This window comes from Bufo bufo, chromosome 2 (genome assembly GCF_905171765.1).
Source record: "Bufo bufo chromosome 2, aBufBuf1.1, whole genome shotgun sequence".
Lineage (NCBI taxonomy): Eukaryota > Metazoa > Chordata > Amphibia > Anura > Bufonidae > Bufo > Bufo bufo.
Genome location: NC_053390.1, coordinates 41,790,168 through 41,814,395, shown reverse-complemented (window position 1 = coordinate 41,814,395; position 24,228 = coordinate 41,790,168). Strand labels below are relative to the sequence as shown.

The 24,228-nt window shown below is 44.2% G+C and overlaps 1 protein-coding gene across 4 annotated transcripts in view; it reads left to right on the top strand.

Annotated features, from left to right (window-relative positions):
* The window catches only part of RAI14 (retinoic acid induced 14), a 155,146-nt gene extending 134,083 nt beyond the window's left edge, over positions 1 to 21,063 (top strand). For 3 of the 4 annotated variants that reach the window (XM_040420997.1, XM_040420996.1, XM_040420994.1), the window contains 5 exons: positions 10,916 to 11,031; positions 11,652 to 13,160; positions 13,798 to 13,947; positions 17,294 to 17,359; positions 19,915 to 21,063. In XM_040420997.1, the coding sequence (XP_040276931.1) occupies positions 10,916 to 11,031; positions 11,652 to 13,160; positions 13,798 to 13,947; positions 17,294 to 17,359; positions 19,915 to 19,992 (1,919 nt within the window). In that variant the 3' untranslated portion in view covers positions 19,993 to 21,063. The remainder of the gene's footprint in view (positions 1 to 10,915; positions 11,032 to 11,651; positions 13,161 to 13,797; positions 13,948 to 17,293; positions 17,360 to 19,914) is intronic. The other variant, XM_040420995.1, reaches the window with a different exon arrangement.
* Positions 21,064 to 24,228: the final 3,165 nt, after the last annotated feature.

Sequence of the window (24,228 nt, the reverse complement as noted above, 5' to 3'; positions counted from 1 at the left end):
GTATCAGTCTGGAGTTCGGGCTGTTTAGCTCACAGAGCATTGTCTACACTGGATACAACTGTGCTAGTTTGTTACAATGTATCAGTCTGGAGTCCGGGCTGTTTAGCTCACAGAGCATTGTCTAGACTGGATACAACTGTGCTAGTTTGTTACAATGTATCAGTCTGGAGTCCAGGCTGTTTAGCTCACAGAGCATTGTCTAGACTGGATACAACTGTGCTAGTTTGTTACAATGTATCAGTCTGGAGTCCGGGCTGTTTAGCTCACAGAGCATTGTCTAGACTGGATACAACTGTACTAGTTTGTTACAATGTATCAGTCTGGAGTCCGGGCTGTTTAGCTCACAGAGCATTGTCTAGACTGGATAGAACTGTGCTAGTTTGTTACAATGTATCAGTCTGGAGTCCGGGCTGTTTAGCTCACAGAGCATTGTCTAGACTGGATACAACTGTGCTAGTTTGTTACAATGTATCAGTCTGGAGTCCAGGCTGTTTAGCTCACAGAGCATTGTCTAGACTGGATACAACTCTGCTAGTTTGTTACAATGTATCAGTCTGGAGTCCGAGCTGTTTAGCTCACAGAGCATAGTCTAGACTGGATACATCTCTGCTGGTTTGTTACAATGTATCAGTCTGGAGTTCGGGCTGTTTAGCTCACAGAGCATTGTCTAGACTGGATACAACTGTGCTAGTTTGTTACAATGTATCAGTCTGGAGTCCAGGCTGTTTAGCTCACAGAGCATTGTCTAGACTGGATAGAACTGTGCTAGTTTGTTACAATGTATCAGTCTGGAGTCCGGGCTGTTTAGCTCACAGAGCATTGTCTAGACTGGATACAACTCTGCTAGTTTGTTACAATGTATCAGTCTGGAGTCCGGGCTGTTTAGCTCACAGAGCATTGTCTAGACTGGATACAACTGTGCTAGTTTGTTACAATGTATCAGTCTGGAGTCCAGGCTGTTTAGCTCACAGAGCATTGTCTAGACTGGATACAACTGTGCTAGTTTGTTACAATGTATCAGTCTGGAGTCCGGGCTGTTTAGCTCACAGAGCATTGTCTAGACTGGATACAACTGTGCTAGTTTGTTACAATGTATCAGTCTGGAGTTCAGGCTGTTTAGCTCACAGAGCATTGTCTAGACTGGATACAACTGTGATAGTTTGTTACAATGTATCAGTCTGGAGTCCGGGCTGTTTAGCTCACAGAGCATTGTCTGGACTGGATACAACTGTACTAGTTTGTTACAATGTATCAGTCTGGAGTCCGGGCTGTTTAGCTCACAGAGCATTGTCTAGACTGGATACAACTGTACTCGTTTGTTACAATGTATCAGTCTGGACTTGTTATGTCAGGACACCAATTTGGGGTACATATAACTTGATTGATTTGAATTATTTTTTGGAATGGAATAAAAACAGCAATCCCTACACTGTGCTTTGCATTGTTGCACCATAAACAATATGCTGATTGCCTTGGTTTTTACAGTAATTTGGGCATATTTTTATGCCCACAACAGGGAATTCTAAACCATGAATTTATTGCAGATTTCTCCTCCACAACTTTGTGTAAAAACTTAGAATTAGAAGCTGCAGTCATTTGATTGCTTACATAATGTTACGTAATACTTCATAGTCCAAAGAATACTTGCCCGTCAGTTTTACACTGACAGGCAGTCTCTTGCCTTCTGATCTGTTTGGGCTCTGTCTCTTTGCCACACTGCTTAGGCTACTTTCGCACTAGCGTTAATGTTTTCCGGTATTGAGATCCATCATAGGGTCTCAAATTCAATACCAGAAGAAAACGCTTCAGTTTTGTCCCCATTCATTGTCAATGGGGACAGAACGTAACTGAACAGAATGGAGCGCTCCGCACCATGCTGCGGTTTGCTTTGCGTCCTGAGATGCGGAGCAAGACGGATCCTCTCTGACACAATAGTAAACGGATCCGTCCCCCATTGACTTTCAGTGGAGTTTATGACGGATCCGTCTTGGCTATGTTAAAGATAACACAACCGGATCCGTTCATAACGGATGCAGATGGTTGTATTATCGGCAACGGAAGCGTTTTTGCTGAACCCTGCCGGATCCAGCAAAAACGCTAGTGTGAAAGTAGCCTAAGATGCCGTTGTCACTATTGACCATGGCATCTAAGGAATAACTCTGATCCTGGCTGTATATTACAGCTAACAGTGGGAGGGTGCCACTACAGATCCTTTGCCTATGCCATCCACATTGCAGTTAGACCTTCGCAATTAGGACATATTAGTATGCCCATTCCTATCCATGAGTGAATAAAAACCTGTATTGCTGCCATCACAGTGTTTCTACCCAGCTTCTCCAGACTCTGAATGGGCAAACCTGCTTAGTTATGCAGAAATACTGCAGTCATAAAATTACTTCTTGACGAAGCGCATTTCTTTGTGAGTACTAGGTTCAATGACAGGGAACGGCGATTGCGACAGCAGCCCCCCCCCGCGCTCCACCCATCATTGTAGCCCTCAGATGCCATGTTCATACATGATTGCGGCATCTAATATAAATAACTAAGTGTAAAATAAAAAAATAAAAAATCATACTTACCTGATCCATCTTGCTTGAAGATCTGGTGCCAAATCTTGCACGGCCCCTGATGACGTCATCAAGCCAGCCAGCGTGGTGACATCATACGTCACCGCACAAGGACTTCAAGCAAGATGGCGGCGGCCAACCCGTCGCAAGCAAATAGATCAAGTAAGTATTATTTTTGTATATTATAAATATATATATTTTTATTTTTTACACTATTTTACGAAGCACAAGGAAATTCGGTTTCGCGGCAAATCGAATTTATCCTGAAATTCAGATCAAATTTTGTGGAATTCGATTCACCTATTCTTTTCAAGCCTGTATAAGCTTAGGCAGGGTGCTGAATCTCCTTAACCACTTAAGGACCACAGGTTTATACCCCCCTAAAGACCAGGCCCTTTTTTACAAATCGGCACTACACTACTTTCACCGTTTATTGCTCGGTCATGCAACTTACCACCCAAATGAATTTTACCTCCTTTTCTTCTCACTAATAGAGCTTTCATTTGGTGGTATTTCATTGCTGCTGACATTTTTACTTTTTTTGTTATTAATCGAAATTTAACGATTTTTTTGCAAAAAAATGACATTTTTCACTTTCAGTTGTAAAATTTTGCAAAAAAAACGACATCCATATAGAAATTTTGCTCTAAATTTATAGTTCTACATGTCTTTGATAAAAAAAAATGTTTGGGTAAAAAAAAAATGGTTTGGGTAAAAGTTATAGTGTTTACAAACTATGGTACAAAAATGTGAATTTCCGCTTTTTGAAGCAGCTCTGACTTTCTGAGCACCTGTCATGTTTCCTGAGGTTCTACAATGGCCAGACAGTACAAACACCCCACAAATGACCCCATTTCTGAAAGTACACACCCTAAGGTATTCGCTGATGGGCATAGTGAGTTCATAGAACTTTTTATTTTTTGTCACAAGTTAGCGGAAAATGATGATTTTTTTTTTTATTTTTTTTTTTCTTACAAAGTCTCATATTCCACTAACTTGTGACAAAAAATAAAAAGTTCTATGAACTCACTATGCCCATCAGCGAATACCTTGGGGTCTCTTCTTTCCAAAATGGGGTCACTTGTGGGGTAGTTATACTGCCCTGGCATTCTAGGGGCCCAAATGTGTGGTAAGGAGTTTGAAATCAAATTCTGTAAAAAATGACCTGTGAAATCCGAAAGGTGCTCTTTGGAATATGGGCCCCTTTGCCCACCTAGGCTGCAAAAAAGTGTCACACATCTGGTATCTACGTACTCAGGAGAAGTTGAGGAATGTGTTTTGGGGTGTCATTTTACATATACCCATGCTGGGTGAGATAAATATCTTGGTCAAATGCCAACTTTGTATAAAAAAATGGGAAAAGTTGTCTTTTGCCAAAATATTTCTCTCACCCAGCATGGGTATATGTAAAATGACACCCCAAAACACATTCCCCACCTTCTCCTGAGTACGGCAATACCAGATGTGTGACACTTTTTTGCAGCCTAGGTGGGCAAAGGGGCCCATATTCCAAAGAGCACCTTTCGGATTTCACAGGTCATTTTTTACAGAATTTGATTTCAAACTCCTTACCACACATTTGGGCCCCTAGAATGCCAGGGCAGTATAACTACCCCACAAGTGACCCCATTTTGGAAAGAAGACACCCCAAGGTATTCCGTGAGGGGCATGGCAAGTTCCTAGAATTTTTTATTTTTTGTCACAAGTTAGTGGAAAATGATGATTTTTTTTTATTTTTATTTTTTTCATACAAAGTCTCATATTCCACTAACTTGTGACAAAAAATAAAAACTTCCATGAACTCACTATGCCCATCAGCGAATACCTTGGGGTCTCTTCTTTCCAAAATGGGGTCACTTGTGGGGTAGTTATACTGCCCTGGCATTCTAGGGGCCCGAATGTGTGGTAAGGAGTTTGAAATCAAATTCTGTAAAAAATGACCTGTGAAATCCGAAAGGTGCTCTTTGGAATATGGGCCCCTTTGCCCACCTAGGCTGCAAAAAAGTGTCACACATCTGGTATCTCCGTACTCAGGAGAAGTTGGGGAATGTGTTTTGGGGTGTCATTTTACATATACCCATGCTGGGTGAGATAAATATCTTGGTCAAATGCCAACTTTGTATAAAAAAATGGGAAAAGTTGTCTTTTGCCAAGATATTTCTCTCACCCAGCAGGGGTATATGTAAAATGACACCCCAAAACACATTCCCCACCTTCTCCTGAGTACGGGGATACCAGATGTGTGACACTTTTTTGCAGCCTAGATGGGCAAAGGGGCCCATATTCCAAAGAGCACCTTTCGGATTTCACAGGTCATTTTTTACAGAATTTGATTTCAAACTCCTTACCACACATTTGGGCCCCTAGAATGCCAGGGCAGTATAACTACCCCACAAGTGACCCCATTTTGGAAAGAAGACACCCCAAGGTATTCCGTGAGGGGCATGGCAAGTTCCTAGAATTTTTTATTTTTTGTCACAAGTTAGTGGAAAATGATGATTTTTTTTTATTTTTATTTTTTTCATACAAAGTCTCATATTCCACTAACTTGTGACAAAAAATAAAAACTTCCATGAACTCACTATGCCCATCAGCGAATACCTTGGGGTCTCTTCTTTCCAAAATGGGGTCACTTGTGGGGTAGTTATACTGCCCTGGCATTCTAGGGGCCCGAATGTGTGGTAAGGAGTTTGAAATCAAATTCTGTAAAAAATGACCTGTGAAATCCGAAAGGTGCTCTTTGGAATATGGGCCCCTTTGCCCACCTAGGCTGCAAAAAAGTGTCACACATCTGGTATCTCCGTACTCAGGAGAAGTTGGGGAATGTGTTTTGGGGTGTCATTTTACATATACCCATGCTGGGTGAGATAAATATCTTGGTCAAATGCCAACTTTGTATAAAAAAATGGGAAAAGTTGTCTTTTGCCAAGATATTTCTCTCACCCAGCAGGGGTATATGTAAAATGACACCCCAAAACACATTCCCCACCTTCTCCTGAGTACGGGGATACCAGATGTGTGACACTTTTTTGCAGCCTAGGTGGGCAAAGGGGCCCATATTCCAAAGAGCACCTTTCGGATTTCACAGGTCATTTTTTACAGAATTTGATTTCAAACTCCTTACCACACATTTGGGCCCCTAGAATGCCAGGGCAGTATAACTACCCCACAAGTGACCCCATTTTGGAAAGAAGAGACCCCAAGGTATTCGCTGATGGGCATAGTGAGTTCATGGAAGTTTTTATTTTTTGTCACAAGTTAGTGGAATATGAGACTTTGTATGAAAAAAAAATAAAATAAATAAATCAGCATTTTCCACTAACTTGTGACAAAAAATAAAAAATTCTAGGAACTTGCCATGCCCCTCACGGAATACCTTGGGGTGTCTTCTTTCCAAAATGGGGTCACTTGTGGGGTAGTTATACTGCCCTGGCATTTTCCAGGGGCCCTAATGTGTGGTAAGTAGGTAAATGACCTGTGAAATCCTAAAGGTGCTCTTTGGAATATGGGCCCCTTTGCCCACCTAGGCTGCAAAAAAGTGTCACACATGTGGTATCGCCGTATTCAGGAGAAGTTGGGGAATGTGTTTTGGGGTGTCATTTTACATATACCCTTGCTGGGTGAGAGAAATATCTTGGCAAAAGACAACTTTTCCCATTTTTTTATACAAAGTTGGCATTTGACCAAGATATTTCTCTCACCCAGCATGGGTATATGTAAAATGACACCCCAAAACACATTCCCCAACTTCTCCTGAGTACGGCGATACCAGATGTGTGACACTTTATTGCAGCCTAGATGCGCAAAGGTGCCCAAATTCCTTTTAGGAGGGCATTTTTAGACATTTGGATACCAGACTTCTTCTCACGCTTTGGGGCCCCTAGAATGCCAGGGCAGTATAAATACCCCACATGTGACCCCATTTTGGAAAGAAGACACCCCAAGGTATTCAATGAGGGGCATGGCGAGTTCATAGAAATTTTTTTTTTTTGGCACAAGTTAGCGGAAATTGATATTTTTAATTTTTTTCTCACAAAGTCTCCCTTTCCGCTAACTTGGGACAAAAATTTCAATCTTTCATGGACTCAATATGCCCCTCACGGAATACCTGGGGTGTCTTCTTTCCGAAATGGGGTCACATGTGGGGTATTTACACTGCCCTGGCATTCTAGGGGCCCTAAAGCGTGAGAAGAAGTCTGGAATATAAATGTCTAAAAATTTTTACGCATTTGGTTTCCGTGAGGAGTATGGTGAGTTCATGTGAGATTTTATTTTTTGACACAAGTTAGTGGAATATGAGACTTTGTAAGAAAAAAATAATAATAATTCCGCTAACTTGGGCCAAAAAAATGTCTGAATGGAGCCTTACAGAGGGGTGATCAATGACAGGGGGGGTGATCAATGACAGGGGGGTGATCAATCACAGGGGGGGTGATCAATGACAGGGGGGTGATCAATGACAGGGGGGTGATCAATGACAGGGGGGTGATCAGGGAGTCTATATGGGGTGATAACCACAGTCATTGATCACGCCCCTGTAAGGCTTCATTCAGACGTCCGTATGCGTTTTGCGGATCCGATCCATCTATCAGTGCATCCGTAAAAATCATGCGGACATCTGAATGGAGCTTTACAGGGGGGTAATCAATGACAGGGGGGTGATCAGGGAGTCTATATGGGGTGATCACCACAGTCATTAATCATGCCCCTGTAAGGCTTCATTCAGACGTCCGGATGCGTTTTGCGGATCCGATCCATCTATCAGTGGATCCGTAAAAATCATGCGGACGTCTGAATGGAGCTTTACAGGGGGGTAATCAATGACAGGGGGGTAATCAATGACAGGGGGGTGATGAGGGAGTCTATATGGGGTGATCACCACAGTCATTAATCACGCCCCTGTAAGGCTTCATTCAGACGTCCGGATGCGTTTTGCGGATCCGATCCATCTATCAGTGGATCCGTAAAAATCATGCGGACATCTGAATGGAGCTTTACAGGGGGGTGATCAATGACAGGGGTGTAATCAATGACAGGGGGGTGATCAGGGAGTCTATATGGGGTGATAACCACAGTCATTGATCACACCCCTGTAAGGCTTCATTCAGACGTCCGGATGCGTTTTGCGGATCCGATCCATCTATCAGTGCATCCGTAAAAATCATGCGGACATCTGAATGGAGCTTTACAGGGGGGTAATCAATGACAGGGGGGTGATCACCACAGTCATTGATCATGCCCCTGTAAGGCTTCATTCAGACGTCCGGATGCGTTTTGCGGATCCGATCCATCTATCAGTGCATCCGTAAAAATCATGCGGACATCTGAATGGAGCTTTACAGGGGGGTAATCAATGACAGGGGGGTGATCACCACAGTCATTGATCATGCCCCTGTAAGGCTTCATTCAGACGTCCGTATGCGTTTTGCGGATCCGATCCATCTATCAGTGCATCCGTAAAAATCATGCGGACATCTGAATGGAGCTTTACAGGGGGGTGATCAATGACAGGGGTGTAATCAATGACAGGGGGGTGATCAGGGAGTCTATATGGGGTGATCACCACAATCATTGATCATTCCCCTGTAAGGCTTCATTCAGACGTCCGGATGCGTTTTGCGGATCGGATCCATCTATCAGTGCATCCGTAAAAATCATGCGGACATCTGAATGGAGCTTTACAGGGGGGTGATCAGGGAGTCTATATGGGGTGATCACCACAGTCATTGATCATGCCCCTGTAAGGCTTCATTCAGACGTCCGGATGCGTTTTGCGGATCCGATCCATCTATCAGTGGATCCGTAAAAATCATGCGGACGTCTGAATGGAGCTTTACAGGGGGGTAATCAATGACAGGGGGGTAATCAATGACAGGGGGGTGATCAGGGAGTCTATATGGGGTGATAACCACAGTCATTGATCACGCCCCTGTAAGGCTTCATTCAGACGTCCGGATGCGTTTTGCGGATCCGATCCATCTATCAGTGGATCCGTAAAAATCATGCGGACGTCTGAATGGAGCTTTACAGGGGGGTGATCAATGACAGGGGGGTGATCAATGACAGGGGGGTGATCAGGGAGTCTATATGGGGTGATAACCACAGTCATTGATCACGCCCCTGTAAGGCTTCATTCAGACGTCCGGATGCGTTTTGCGGATCCGATCCATCTATCAGTGCATCCGTAAAAATCATGCGGACATCTGAATGGAGCTTTACAGGGGGGTAATCAATGACAGGGGGGTGATCACCACAGTCATTGATCATGCCCCTGTAAGGCTTCATTCAGACGTCCGGATGCGTTTTGCGGATCCGATCCATCTATCAGTGCATCCGTAAAAATCATGCGGACATCTGAATGGAGCTTTACAGGGGGGTAATCAATGACAGGGGGGTGATCACCACAGTCATTGATCATGCCCCTGTAAGGCTTCATTCAGACGTCCGTATGCGTTTTGCGGATCCGATCCATCTATCAGTGCATCCGTAAAAATCATGCGGACATCTGAATGGAGCTTTACAGGGGGGTGATCAATGACAGGGGTGTAATCAATGACAGGGGGGTGATCAGGGAGTCTATATGGGGTGATCACCACAATCATTGATCATTCCCCTGTAAGGCTTCATTCAGACGTCCGGATGCGTTTTGCGGATCGGATCCATCTATCAGTGCATCCGTAAAAATCATGCGGACATCTGAATGGAGCTTTACAGGGGGGTGATCAGGGAGTCTATATGGGGTGATCACCACAGTCATTGATCATGCCCCTGTAAGGCTTCATTCAGACGTCCGGATGCGTTTTGCGGATCCGATCCATCTATCAGTGGATCCGTAAAAATCATGCGGACGTCTGAATGGAGCTTTACAGGGGGGTAATCAATGACAGGGGGGTGATCAGGGAGTCTATATGGGGTGATAACCACAGTCATTGATCACGCCCCTGTAAGGCTTCATTCAGACGTCCGGATGCGTTTTGCGGATCCGATCCATCTATCAGTGGATCCGTAAAAATCATGCGGACGTCTGAATGGAGCTTTACAGGGGGGTGATCAATGACAGGGGGGTGATCAATGACAGGGGGGTGATCAGGGAGTCTATATGGGGTGATCAGGGGTGATCAGGGGCTAATAAGGGGTTAATAAGTGACAGGGGGGGGGGGTGTAGTGTAGTGGTGCTTGGTGCTACTTTACTGAGCTACCTGTGTCCTCTGGTGGTCGATCCAAACAAAGGGGACCACCAGAGGACCAGGTAGCAGGTATATTAGACGCTGTTATCAAAACAGCGTCTAATATACCTGTTAGGGGTTAAAAAAAACACATCTCCAGCCTGCCAGCGAACGATCGCCGCTGGCAGGCTGGAGATCAACTCTCTTACCTTCCGTTCCTGTGAGCGCGCGCGCCTGTGTGCGCGCGTTCACAGGAAATCTCGGCTCACGCGAGATGACGCCTATTGGCATTAGCGTAGCCTGGGGGAGCCGCCGCAATGACGCCTTTCGGCGTTACAGTTGCGGGAAGTGGTTAAAGAGACCAGTCCTGTGTGGAGACTTAAAGGGGTTGTCTCATTTTGCCATTACAAAGGCGAGATACAGTCCCGGCCGCCAGCTGGTCGGCGAATAGCAGAGCGCCCTGGTGCTCGTTGTTTCAGTAGCTCCCGTTGGTGGTCAGGACTGTGTCTCATCTTGCCTTAGTAATGGTGATATGAGGCAAACCCTTTAATTGCAATGCTCCATGGGAACCAAACAGGGGTGGATTGGCCAGAGACTTTACAGGGAGATTTCCCGGTGGGCCGATTCCCAGGGGGCTGCCTGAGTCGTCCTCACGGCCAGTGGACATTTTTGGGGATGTATTTTGTGCTGTTGGTGTCAGTATTTTGTGATGGTATTTGGCTCTGTTGGGGCGGTATGATGTACCACAATATGGTATTGCTGGCCCTGCCTTCCATCGTTTTGGACCCCACTATGCAATGGGCCGCTTTTAGTATTTTTTCCAGGGCCACTTTAGGTTCCCAGTCCACCCCTGGAAACAAATATGCAAAAAGGTATCTCTCCGAGAAAGAGAACCTTCGATCTAGCGCCATCTATTGGAAATGGCTCCCTATGAGTCAAAATCTGACTCTCCAACAAAGATTTTGACTCATAGGGGGGCACTTCCAATAGGTGGCGCTGTCGAGATGGTTCTCTTTCTTGGCTACAAGCCTATATAAGAAATGATATGAAGAAACACAGGTGTGCATCTCAAGGGCTTCTTCTCTATTTTGCAACTATGTTTTTTTTTTTGGTTTATTATTCCCTTTTTTTGTTGATTCTGTACTGGCAGTAGTAATCACATTGGTGCTTTTCACTTTATAGAAGACAGTCTGCTGGATGTGAGCTCAGAGGCCGAGCACCAAGACACAATCTCACTGCTGCAAGCAAAGGTGGCCTCTCTAACACTGCTAAACAAGGAATTACAAGAGAAGTTACAGGTTTGTACCATTGAAAATGCGTTCTTTAGCCTGCTGTTTTTCCTTTTATTGGAGGGCTTAAAGGGATTGTCCAGGATTAGCAAAAAGGATCTACCTTTTTTTTTAAGAAACAGCTCCACTCTTAACTATGAGTTATGTCTGGTATCGCAGTTCAAACCCATAAAAGATCTTTACTTCTCGGACTGCTGACTGAAGTCAACAAGATCTGGCGACAATATAATATTTATGTGGTCATCCTGATGGTAAGCTACAGTCTGCCATCTTGGAAAATTGGGATCATGCCCATAAAATCATATTCATAAGCTTGAGGGGTTTGGCAGCTCTTTATTACAGGCAAACCATGAATATGAATGGGTACTTTGTAATACTTCATTTCTCCTGTGGTGGCACTGCAGGGAAATTGAACATTTATTGTCAGGCTTAGCATAGGTTATACTGTAGCTGATGGCAGGGGTCACAGAATAACTTTGTTTAGTTTATCATCAAGTGAGCCTTTAAACAACTCCAAAGTGGACAATCCCTTTAAGTCTGTCTAGATGGAATTCTTAGAACTGGGAAACATTATCTTCATGCGCCATGTATAAAATATTCAACAATACTAATATGTATATCAATTGCAGGAGAAAGTCAATAACGAGGCATTAACAGATATAAGCTGTGACTCCTACCATTCTACGCAGACTGACTTAAACCTATCTGTTGCCAAAAGCCAAGATGGAAAATCTCCAGCAGTCATTTCCGATAACTCCGATACATCTTTCGAGTCCCAGATTGAAATATTTAACAACGAACACAAAATGAAACTGCTGGAAAAGACCATTGAAGACATGAAAATGAAATTGGAGGAGTCCGAAACCAAAAGGAAAAGCCTGGAAGCTCAGATCCAGTCAAGCTTTCGAGAGTCCCTCAGTACGGAAACTTCAGAGGTGGCTTCAGATATAGACCTTCAGTCTCAGGGATCCCCTAGTGATATGAAACAAGACATATCCTTCAAGCCAAATCTACACAGGATGTCAAGAGTGGAGCAAGAAGAAGATGGAGTCTTGAAAACGAGCGAGGAAAGCTTGTTGGTGCTGGAAGAATTTGAAGCTCTGAAGAGAGAATACCAGGAGGTCCTAGCGGAAAGTGAAAGGAAAGAGAATGAGATGAATGATTTGAGGCACCAGATAGATGTCGTTACCCAAAGTATCGTCAACTTGGTGCCCATAGAGAAGCAAGAAGAGATGGAGAAATCTTATGGCGCTGTCATAGAGAAACTGAACGAGGAGAACGCCAAACTTAATGTGAAGCAACAAGAATTACTGGAAGAAATTGAAAGCCTACAGAAGGAATTAGAAAGAAAGACGGAGCAAATGTCTCCAGTGGAGAACGGTCAAGTGGAAGAGGACATGACAAAAACCATAGATGACTTGACCAAACAAGTGAATGACTTGACTCTGTTATACAGTGAAGCCCAGGCGGAACTTGAAAAGACTAGGCAAGCATCACTTGAGGTCTTGTCAGATTTCATCCACAAGGAAGAACATGCAAAGCTTTTGGAAGAAGTCGAAGAAAGCAAAGAGAAAGTGGAGAACGATTTAGTGGATTTGGCCTCGCAGCACGCTATAATATTGGAAGAAGTGTGTGAGCTGAAGCAACAGTTGGACAAGGAGAAGGGGCGCATGATGGCAACTGAAAATGTGCAAGTGGTTGGAGATCTTAAACATACGATAGAAAATATGGAAGTGGAAAGAAATGAGCTGAGAGAGCAGATCACTACTCAAGAATCCAGGATAAAAAGTTTACAAGATGAACTACAGCAAGAAAAGTCTGCAGTCCAGGAATCCATGGTGACCAAACAATTATTAGCTGAGCGCCAGGTGTCTCTAGAAGATGACATTAGCGCCTTATCTACACAAGTGAGCGATCTGCTGAAGGAACGAGAGACATTTTCTATGGTGAATGAGCAAGTTAAAAGGGAATTGTCGCAAGTGAAGGAAGAAAAAGACTCTATGCAGGAACAGCTACAAAGCAAAGAACAAGAGCTTGGCGAGCTTAGGAGGAAGTTCAACAAAGTGCTGGAAGACCTGACCGAGATGAAGAGGTTATCGGAAAATACCTCAAAAATGGATGAAGACAAAGACAAAAAGGTTGGTGAACACTTTTAGGTTTTTTTTTATTATGGACTTTTTTGATACAAGTCCTTGTATAAGTCGTGATATAAATCATGATATGTCATTTTTGAGGGTGTAGACCCAAGGCCTCCACCAATGTCCTGGGGTCTTGTACTGATATTAATGGAGAGGTGACCAAACAGCTACTACTCTAATGAAATTAATAACCGTTCTGAAACCGTAGGATAATTCCATTTTATGACATAACACTTTATCAGTCCCCTCCCACAAGTGGTCATAATAATAAGTCTTTGTGATCATATACACACAGAAGATGTATCTACACAAGCCTGCTGACTTGTGATTAGCCTCCAGGCTCTTAATATGATGTCTGGAACCAGAAAGGTCTCTGATCTTTGTCATTTATCACCTTATCCTTGTCTCTAGTCCTGGGCTCCTCAGATGTTGCACTCATGGACCCCCTCTGGAAGCTCATTGCACCCCATGATGAAAGGGACTGATGGGTTATCATATCAATGTAGGATGCTCTGGTATTCTGGTGGGTCAGTCTGACCTTGTACCTATGTAGGAACAATGTTTTTTGACCTATAGTGTGAGTGTTTGTTAAGTATCGTACGAGGAGCTTTACTAAGATGAATACATGATCTTCTAGATAAACGAGCTCTCGAAGGAAGTGAGCAAACTCAAAGATGCACTAAACAGCCTTTCCCAGCTATCGTTCACCACAAGCACTCCCAAGCGGCAAAGCCAGCAGCTGGAATCTCTACAACAACAGGTCAAACAACTGCAGAACCAGTTGGTGGTAAGTCCTTCTTCTCCATATTTACTCCAACAAGAGTTCCACCACCTGATACGTATGTAAAGTGTACCTAACACCTGAATAGTCGGTTATGGTCCAATGTCCCCACACTGGAGCCTATAGATAATAACATGGGGACACTGCTGTTGGCACCGGCTCATAGAAGTGGAAGCCATGTAAGTAGCTATTAGGGGTGCAGAGGTAGCTGGTGGAGACTCAGAGGTGTCTTTGCCACATTGGAAGGCACCAGAATTATAAATGGCAGATGATAGGTGTGTGGCACCAAAACAGATATTGCATTAGATCCATGGAGCTTCAGATGATGCCTTTCTTGGGGATTCTGGGCCTAGACACCTTCAGCAGCATGGTAAATATATGCTCTATATGACTAAAAGTACAAACCGGATTCCAAAAAAGTTGGGACACTAAACAAATTGTGAATAAAAACTGAATGCAATGATGTGAAGATGGCAAATGTCAATATTTTATTTGTAATAGAACGTAGATGACAGATCAAACGTTTAATCCGAGTAAATGTATCATTTTAAAGGAAAAATACATTGATTCCAATTTTCACGGTGTCAACAAATCCTAAAAAAGTTGGGACAAGTAGCAATAAGAGGCTGGAAAAAGTCAATTTGAGCATAACGAAGAGCTGGAAGACCAATTAACACTAATTAGGTCAATTGGCAACATGATTGGGTATAAAAAGAGCTTCTCAGAGTGGCAGTGTCTCTCAGAAGCCAAGATGGGTAGAGGATCACCAATTCCCACAATGTTGCGCAGAAAGATAGTGGAGCAATATCAGAAAGGTGTTACCCAGCGAAAAATTGCAAAGACTTTGCATCTATCATCATCAACTGTGCATAACATCATCCGAAGATTCAGAGAATCTGGAACAATCTCTGTGCGTAAGGGTCAAGTCCATAAAACCATACTGGATGCCCGTGATCTCCGGGCCCTTAAACGACACTGCACCACAAACAGGAATGCTACCGTAAAGGAAATCACAGAATGGGCTCAGGAATACATCCAGAAACCATTGTCAGTGAACACAATCCACCGTGCCATCCGCCGTTGCCAGCTGAAACTCTACAGTGCAAAGAAGAAGCCATTTCTAAGCAAGATCCACAAGCTCAGGCGTTTTCACTGGGCCAGGGATCATTTAAAATGGAGTGTGGCAAAATGGAAGACTGTTCTGTGGTCAGACGAGTCACGATTCTAAGTTCTTTTTGGAGATCTGGGACGCCATGTCATCCGGACCAAAGAGGACAAGGACAACCCAAGTTGTTATCAACGCTCAGTTCAGAAGCCTGCATCTCTGATGGTATGGGGTTGCATGAGTGCGTGTGGCATGGGCAGCTTGCATGTCTGGAAAGGCACCATCAATGCAGAAAAATATATTCAGGTTCTAGAACAACATATGCTCCCATCCAGACGTCCTCTCTTTCAGGGAAGACCCTGCATTTTTCAACAAGATAATGCCAGACCACATTCTGCATCAATCACAACATCATGGCTGCGTAGGAGAAGGATCCGGGTACTGAAATGGCCAGTCTGCAGTCCAGATCTTTCACCTATAGAGAACATTTGGCGCATCATAAAGAGGAAGGTGCAACGAAGAAGGCCCAAGACGATTGAACAGTTAGAGGCCTGTATTAGACAAGAATGGGAGAGCATTCCTATTTCTAAACTTGAGAAACTGGTCTCCTCGGTCCCCAGACGTCTGTTGAGTGTTGTAAGAAGAAGGGGAGATGCCACACAGTGGTGAAAATGGCCTTGTCCCAACTTTTGGGGGATTTGTTGACACCATGAAATTCTGATTCAACATATTTTTCCCTTAAAATGGTAAATTTTCTCAGTTTAAACTTTTGTTCCGTGATTTATGCTCTATTCTAAATAAAATATTAGAAGTTGGCACCTCCACATCATTGCATTCAGTTTTTATTCACGATTTGTATAGTGTCCCAACTTTTTTGGAATCCGGTTTGTATGTGGACCCCTGACCATCACTCTTATGTGGACTTTTCCAAAACAGTGGATGTTATGAAGGAATTGGGGCCCTTGCAGCTTTAACAGCCTTCACTGTTCCAGGAGATTTTGGGGTGTCAGTGGAAATTTGTATCCTACTTGTGGGGTCGGGGGAGAAGGTCTGACTTACAATCAGGGAGGTCAGTACTCTCAAGTTCCTCCACACCAGACTCATCGCCCCATGTCTGTATGGAGCTCGCTGTGAGTCATGAGCTGCAGGAAAGGACCTTCCCCAAACTGTAACCACAAAGGTGAGGCGTCAATTATATAAAATGTATGTGCTGCAGTATTAACATCACCCTTCACTGTAAATGAGGGGCCAAATACTGAAAAAACTGCCCCATACCATTACCCCTCCCTCACCACAAGTGGGTATTATGCACTGTGGCAAGTAGTGTTCTCCAGGCATCCACCAAACTCAGGTTCATCCATAGTGAGAGACAATTCATCCCTACAGAGAACACAATGACATGCTTTACACCTCTCCAGCTGGCATTGAGCATGATGATCGTAGGCTTATGTGCAGCTGCCAGGCCATGGGAACCCGATGAAGCTTCCAATGTGCAGTTCTTGAGCTGATGTCCCTTCCAGACACAGTGCGGATCTCTGTAGTGAGTGATAGAACAGAGGATAGGAGATCTCCACACGCTTCAGCATACGGCAGGGCCATTCTGTGAGCTTTCCTGGTCTACTGCTTCGTGGCTGAGCTCCTTGTCACAGGTAATGGGCAGATCCAGCAGTCTGACCATGGGCGGCATCCTATGACAATGCCAGGTCTACATCCACTGAGCCCTTCATTATGACCCATATACGACCAATGTCTCTCTATGGAGATTACATGGCAGTGTGCTGGATTTTATGCACCTGGATGTAATGGTTGGGGCTGCAGCACCTGAACCCAATCATTGGGGGGGGGGGGGGATTCATATACTTTTAAAATATAGTGTATATTTATGTATTCAAACCACCTATCGTTCTGATTTTCCAGCAATCCACCACTGGTGTTTCTGAGTGTGATAGATTATTGGAATTTTACTATAATTTAAGATAAGGTTCACTTTAAGCAAATTTATTTTTATTTTATTTTATACACTTATATAGCGCTACTATATTCCGCAGCGCTTTACAGACATTAGCATCCAACTGTCCCCAATGGGGCTCACAATCTAAGTTCCCTATCAGGATGTCTTTTTGGAGTGTGGGAGGAAAACCCACGCAAACACAGGGAGAACATACAAACTGGTCTATGTCTAGTTTTTATGTAGAAATAATGTATGTAAAATTCTTGTGACACGGATTTAATATTTAATACTTCTAGGAAACCAAGAAACAGCATCAAGAAATCGTATCAGTTTACAGGATGCATCTGCTCTATGCTGTTCAGGTAAAGCACCGTGTTACTATGTGCATGAATTTTGCTTTATAAGGCCCCTTTCACACGGGCGAGTATTCCGCGCGGATGCGATGCGTGAGGTGAACGCATTGCGCCCGCACTGAATACCGACCCATTCATTTCTATGGGGCTGTTCACATGAGCGGTGATTTTCACGCATCACTTGTGCGTTGCGTGAAAATCGCAGCATGCTCTATATTCTGCGTTTTTCAAGCAAGTGCGGATGCGGTGCGATTTTCATGCACGGTTGCTAGGAGATGATCGGGATGGAGCCCCGATGATTATTATTTTCCCTTATAACATGGTTATAAGGGAAAATAATAGAATTCTGAATACAGAATACATAGTACAATAGGGCTGGAGGCAGGCTCGGACTGGCCGACAGGGGTACAGGGGAATCCCCCGGTGGGCCCCTGAGCAAGGTGGGCCCCTAGTCTCCCACCACCTGCACAAGTGGTACATAACACAGTAGACTTACTGCACTACATACATATAGTCAATGTACAGCACCTCAACCAGCCTATTTTCATATAAAAAACTTGTTAGATTATTTATTATATTTGAATGTATCCGTACAGTGGGCCCCCAAAATACATTTTACTGGTGGGCCCTAGGCACCCCAGTCCGACACTGGCTGGAGGGGTTAAAAAAAATAAAAAATCATTTAACTCACCTTAATCCACTTGATCGCGTAGCCCGGCATCTGCTTCTGTCACCTTTACTGAATAGGACCTGTGGTGAGCATTAATTATAGTTCAAGGACCTGTGATGACGTCACTCCGGTCATCACATGGTACGTCACATGATCCATCACCATGGTAAAAGATTTTAACCCCTCCATCGCTGCTTTACTATGCATTCTGTATTTAGAATGCTATTATTTTCCCTTATAACCATGTTATAAGGGAAAATAATAACATCTACAGAACACCGATCCCAAGCCCGAACTTCTGTGAAGAAGTTCGGGTTTGGGTACCAAACATGTGCGATTTTTCTCACGCGAGTGCAAAATGCATTACAATGTTTTGCACTCGCGCGGAAAAATCGCGGGTGTTCCCGCAACGCACCCGCACATTTTCCCGCAACGCCCGTGTGAAAGAGGCCTAATAGTTTCAAAGAGGTCACAAAACATTGGGTTTGGCCCGAAAGCCCTGCCGAGAATTGGCTAATTTCAGCCCTATTTGGAAGATGAGAAATAAAAATGAGATGTGTCTGACAACAACTGTTACCTGTTTCCACTGCCAATCAGCAGAATAGTGAGTGCAGCTCTGGAGTATAATACAGGATGTAACTCAGGATCAGTACAGGAAAAGTAATGTAATGTATGTACACAGTGACTGCACCAGCAGAATAGTGAGCGCAGCTCTGGAGGATAATACAGGATGTAACTCAGGATCAGTACAGGATAAGTAATGTAATGTATGTACACAGTGACTCCACCAGCAGAATAGTGAGTGCAGCTCTGGAGTATAATACAGGATACAATTTAGGATCCGTACAGGATAAGAAATGTAATGTATGTTCACAGTGGCTCCACCAGCAGAATAGTGAGTGCAGCTCTGGAGTATAATACAGGATATAATTTAGGATCAGTACAGGATAAGAAATGTAATGTATGTACACAGTGGCTCCACCAGCAGAATAGTGAGCGCAGCTCTGGAGTAAAATACAGGATGTAACTCAGGATCCGTACAGGATAAGTAATGTAATGTATGTACACAGTGACTCCACAATGTAAGTAATACAATGCATGAGTGACACATTTGTATATTTAGATTACATCTATAGCAGAACTTCTCCAAATGACTTCCTCATTGAGAAGACCGACTCTGAGCCTCGGTTCCCTGTGTCTAGTGTGGGGATTCGCTCTGGTAGTTAGGATTAGCGGGTGCAGCACAGAGGCAAAGTACAAGTTCTTGGTTCAAAACATCAGTGTTTATTCACACGTGAAAGCAAAACAAAAACGCAAGTTGCTTGGTGATCGTTCACACACATGAAAAGTCACCTTTTTTCCTGGGTGTTACGTCAAGTCCACAGGCAGGCGTTAGGCGGCCTGTTCGCCCTCACAGGGGTCTGAGCCCTCCAGCCCGGCTCAAGCCGCGGATCCCAACATAGCCCTCATATCACAGGACACAGACCTCCTGAGCTCCACTGTCAGACGGAGGTAATCCTCATCACCTGGCAGTGCTGGCTGGTTTTTATGCCTGGAAAAACCCGGCCTGGAACATGGGGAGTAGTCACCCACCCAGCACTTTGACTACTCCCGGTAAGAGCCGTCCCGGATCAGCTATTACAGCCATACTAAGTATCTAGGTGTCAAACAGCAACTGCTGATGATACATATAAACCGGCTCTTACTCCACCGAGGCCAGAAACCTCGGTGACACGTACCTATCACCCGCGATGATTCCTTGTACCTTCTTACACTAGACATTGACATTAGATTGTAGGTGGAACCTGTTAGGTTTATGGAGATCTCATCTTTGGTCAACCTTAGGTCCACTGACTTGGGTGAGTTTCTCTAACTACTTCTGTTTCCTCACCAGGGCCAAATGGATGAAGACGTTCAGAAGGTGCTAAAACAAATACTGACGATGTGCAAGAGTCAGTCTCAGAAAATGTGAGACACAGGACGCCCGGCTCATACAGCACTGCCTCCTAATATTACTAATGCTGGATATCGCCCGTATGAGTTCTTCTGTATCAGAAAATGATGTTATTTTATACTTTTTGATAAGAAACCACAGGTTCCACTTAGCATTTTTTGTGGTCAGTTGGCAACTTGCTAAAATAGTGCCCAAAAATGAAAACTGCTGCTCCCCATGGCACTAATATTCTCATTTAGTAGCATATAAACAGATACCACTGTGGGACGTGATAGATAGTTTCCGTGATGAAGATCAAAAATTCACAATTTCTGGCAAACTGGGTGACTACCAAAATGGCCGCCTTTCCAGCTCCGTAGACTCGTAACAGTACAAAACAAATAATGAAATATATGGACAAAGTGACTCCACTTTATATGTAGAATAGATCTATGTACAAACTGTAATATGGTGGACATACCCTTTAAGGCGGATCCCACACAGGTTGTCACTCAGCTTTCATCGACTGCCTAGTTATGTAGTAATAGCGGAGCAGGAGATGGGTCACAGACTCTGTTTATGGGTCTTGGAATGCTGGGTGTTAACCCATTTGGACGCCATACTGCTTGTCACCCAGTTTTGCTAGAAAACATATATGATTATGGAAACTGTAGAAAACTTCAAGCAGCTGAGAGGAAATGCCCCTTGAATGCATGTCTCCCAACCGTCCCTTGAAATGTGCCTCACAGAGGGCGGGGCTTATCCAAATGTACCAAAAATAGGCATTCCTGGTGGATTGGGGGGAAGAACTTAAATAGGGATTCAAGTGTTGGGAGCTATGCTTAAAGGGGTTGTCCCACCAGAAGAAGAACTTCTAGCCAGGGGATAGATGATAACTATCTGATCAGTGGGGGTCTGACCGCTGGTACTCTCATTGATCACAAAGACAGGGGAAAGAAGGGAGCGTCACTCCAGGCCCCCCTTCTTTTGATCAGTGGGGGTCCCAGCAGTCGGATACTTTTCCTCTAGACAGGTGATGTTCTTAAAGAGGGATAACCCCTTTAAAGGGCATCTGTCAGCAGTTTCGTACCTATGACACTGGCTGACCTGTTACATGTGCGCTTGGCAGCTGAAGACATCTGTGTTGGTCCTATGTTCCTATGTGCCCGCATTGCTGAGAAAAATGATGTTTTATTATATGCAAATGAGCCTCTAGGAGCAACGGGGGCGTTACCATTACACCTAGAGGCTCTGCTCTCTCTGCAACCGTCGCACCATCTCCACTATGATTGATAAGTCCAGGCAGTGAAAACATGATCACACCTGGTCATGTCAATGAAAGTGCAGAGAGAGCAGAGCTTCTATGTGTAACGGTAACGCCCCTATTGCTCCTAGAGGCTAATTTGCATATAAGAAAACTTCATTTTTCTCAGCAATGCGGGCACATATTAACATGGGACCAACACAGATGTCTTCAGCTGCAAAACGCACATGCAACAAGTCAGCCAGTTTCATAGTTACAAAACTGCTGACAGATGCCCTTTAAGACAGCAATTGCGCCTGGTTAACTCTATATAAAAGCTGCTGTCCATTAGCAACTAAACTGATGACGTCTTCTTATCTATAAACTGCACTAGGAAATCCGCAATCTGGTTGCTATGGGTAACGCTTTTATTTTGCTCAGTTAAGCTCCCGCTGACAGACACATTTTCCGGATAAAGGTTGTAGCCTGTACTCCAAATACATACTCCCCCCGCCCCCCGTACCCCTGACCACAGTAGTTAAAAGGTAGCAAAGTAATTTAGTTTTCTATGCAGTAATATTATTTTAGATAGATACCTTTTTAATATTATATTTTAAATTTATCTAGCTTTTTTTTTTTTTTTTGATTATTGTAAAAAAAAAAAAAATACATTGTTTTGCTGCTTAATTTTATAGATCGGAGTAGTAAAATACATACATGGGTCTGACTCTCCAGAAATGTTAGAAATTATTATTTTATATACACTTTATGTCTTTGTTATGATGTCAGTTGCCTAATAATGATATCTGCCTTGTCATGCCACTCCAGCGACATAAAGAAACAATAAAAAAAATACCAACATATGACTGGCCGTATTTTATGGTTGACTATGGGAATGGTCTTCATGTGTATATACTGTATGTCTGTCCTCCACTGAACCCCATTTTACAGTTTTATTAGAGGTAATACACAGTAAATAGTGTAGGAAGTTGTAGCCAGAGCTGCATTCACAATTCTGCTGCTGGCTAATGGTATCAGTCAGTACTGCGCTGGCAGCTATGCCCACATCCGTACGCTGCAAAAGTCATGGGGGGGGGGGGGGGGGGGGTGATACAGCGGCACCAGTGTGATTCTTTAGTATAGCATGAACTCTGCGCGCCGCTATATCATGCTCCCCTAGAAGCAATCCTACTGAAAAAGCCCACGTCTGTCTCTAAGGCCCCTTTCACACGAGCGAGTATTCCGCGCGGATGCGATGCGTGAGGTGAACGCATTGCACCCGCACTGAATCCTGACCCATTCATTTCTATGGGTCTGTGCACACGAGCGGTGATTTTCACGCATCACTTGTGCGTTGCGTGAAAATCGCAGCATGCTCCTCTTTGTGCGTTTTTCACGTAACGCAGGCCCCATAGAAATGAATGGGGTTGCGTGAAAATCGCAAGCATCTGCAAGCAAGTGCGGATGCGGTGCGATTTTTACGCACGGTTGCTAGGACATGATCGGGATGGGGACCCGATCATTATTATTTTCCCTTATAACCTGGTTATAAGGGAAAATAATAGCATTCTTAATACAGAATGCATAGTACAATAGCGCTGGAGGGGTTAAAAAAAATAATAATAATAATTTAACTCACCTTAATCCACTTGTTCGCGCAGCCCGGCTTCTCTTCTGTCTCCTTCTTTGCTGATTGCAGGAAAAGGACCTGTGGTGATGTCACTCCGGTCATCACATGATCCATCACCATGGTAAAAGATCATGTGATGGACCATGTAATGACCGGAGTGACGTCACCACAGGTCCTTTTCCTGCAATCAGCAAAGAAGAAGAAGAGAAGAGATGCTGGGCCGCGCGAGCAAGTGGATTAAGGTGAGTTAAATTATTTTTTATTTTTTATAACCCCTCCAGCCCTATTGTACTATGCATTCTGTATTCAGAATGCTGTTATTTTCCCTTATAACCAATCTACACAACCCCGATCCCAAACCCGAACTTCTGTGAAGAAGTTCGGGTTTGGGTACCAAACATGCCGATTGCAATGTTTTGCACTCGCGCGGAAAAATCGCGCATTTTACCGCAACGCACCCACCTCTTATCTGGGCTAAAAATATGACGCCCGTGTGAAAGAGGCCTAATAGTTGTGGTCTTCTCATAAGGGTCAGGAGGACCTTTGGGCCCCAGTGGGTTCCAGGGCTGCAACCTTTGCACCCCTTCTAGTTACACCCCATATTGTATTTGTAAAAGCATGAAATGTTTCACGTATCTTATGTAGATATAAATTGTAAAATGACGCCAAAACTGACCCTATGTCTAAGGGTGGCCATAGACAATTATCTGCGTTGGTCCCCACAAGTGGTGAATACACAAAAGCTCAAGGAGCAGTGACCCAACAGCACTCGTTAAAACTAGGCTACGCCCTCATGGCACCGGAACAGCCCTATGGAAGAACCATTCTGCACCATGGTCAAAAGACCTACAAATCAATAAGGTCACCTCTATGTGTGCCCCAGTCATGGCCGTACCATAGATGCAGATGACGTGACTTCTGTGGGGTCTTTAGGGAGCACGGCCCAACTTTGCTTGGTTCCATCACCATCAATAAGGTCAGCTCTATGTGTGCCCCAGTCATGGTCATACCATAGAGGCAGATGATGCAGCTTCTGTGGGGTCTTTAAGGAGCATGGCCCAGCTTTGGTTGGTTCCATCACCATCAATAAGGTCACTTCTATGTGTGCCCCAGTCATGGCCGTACCCTAGAGGCAGATGATGCGGCTTCTGTGAGGTCTTTAAGGAGCACGGCCCAGCTTTGGTTGGTTCCATCACCATTAATAAGGTCACATCTATGTGTGCCCCAGTCATGGCCGTACCATAGAGGCAGATGATGCGGCTTCTGTGGGGTCTTTAGGGAGCACGGCCCAGCTTTGGTTGGTTCCATCACCTTTGTTACTGGGTGGTGAAAACCTGTGCAGGATGAAGATGGAGAAACAAACACCAACCTGTATTCTGGATGGCAAAACCTGCCACCATAA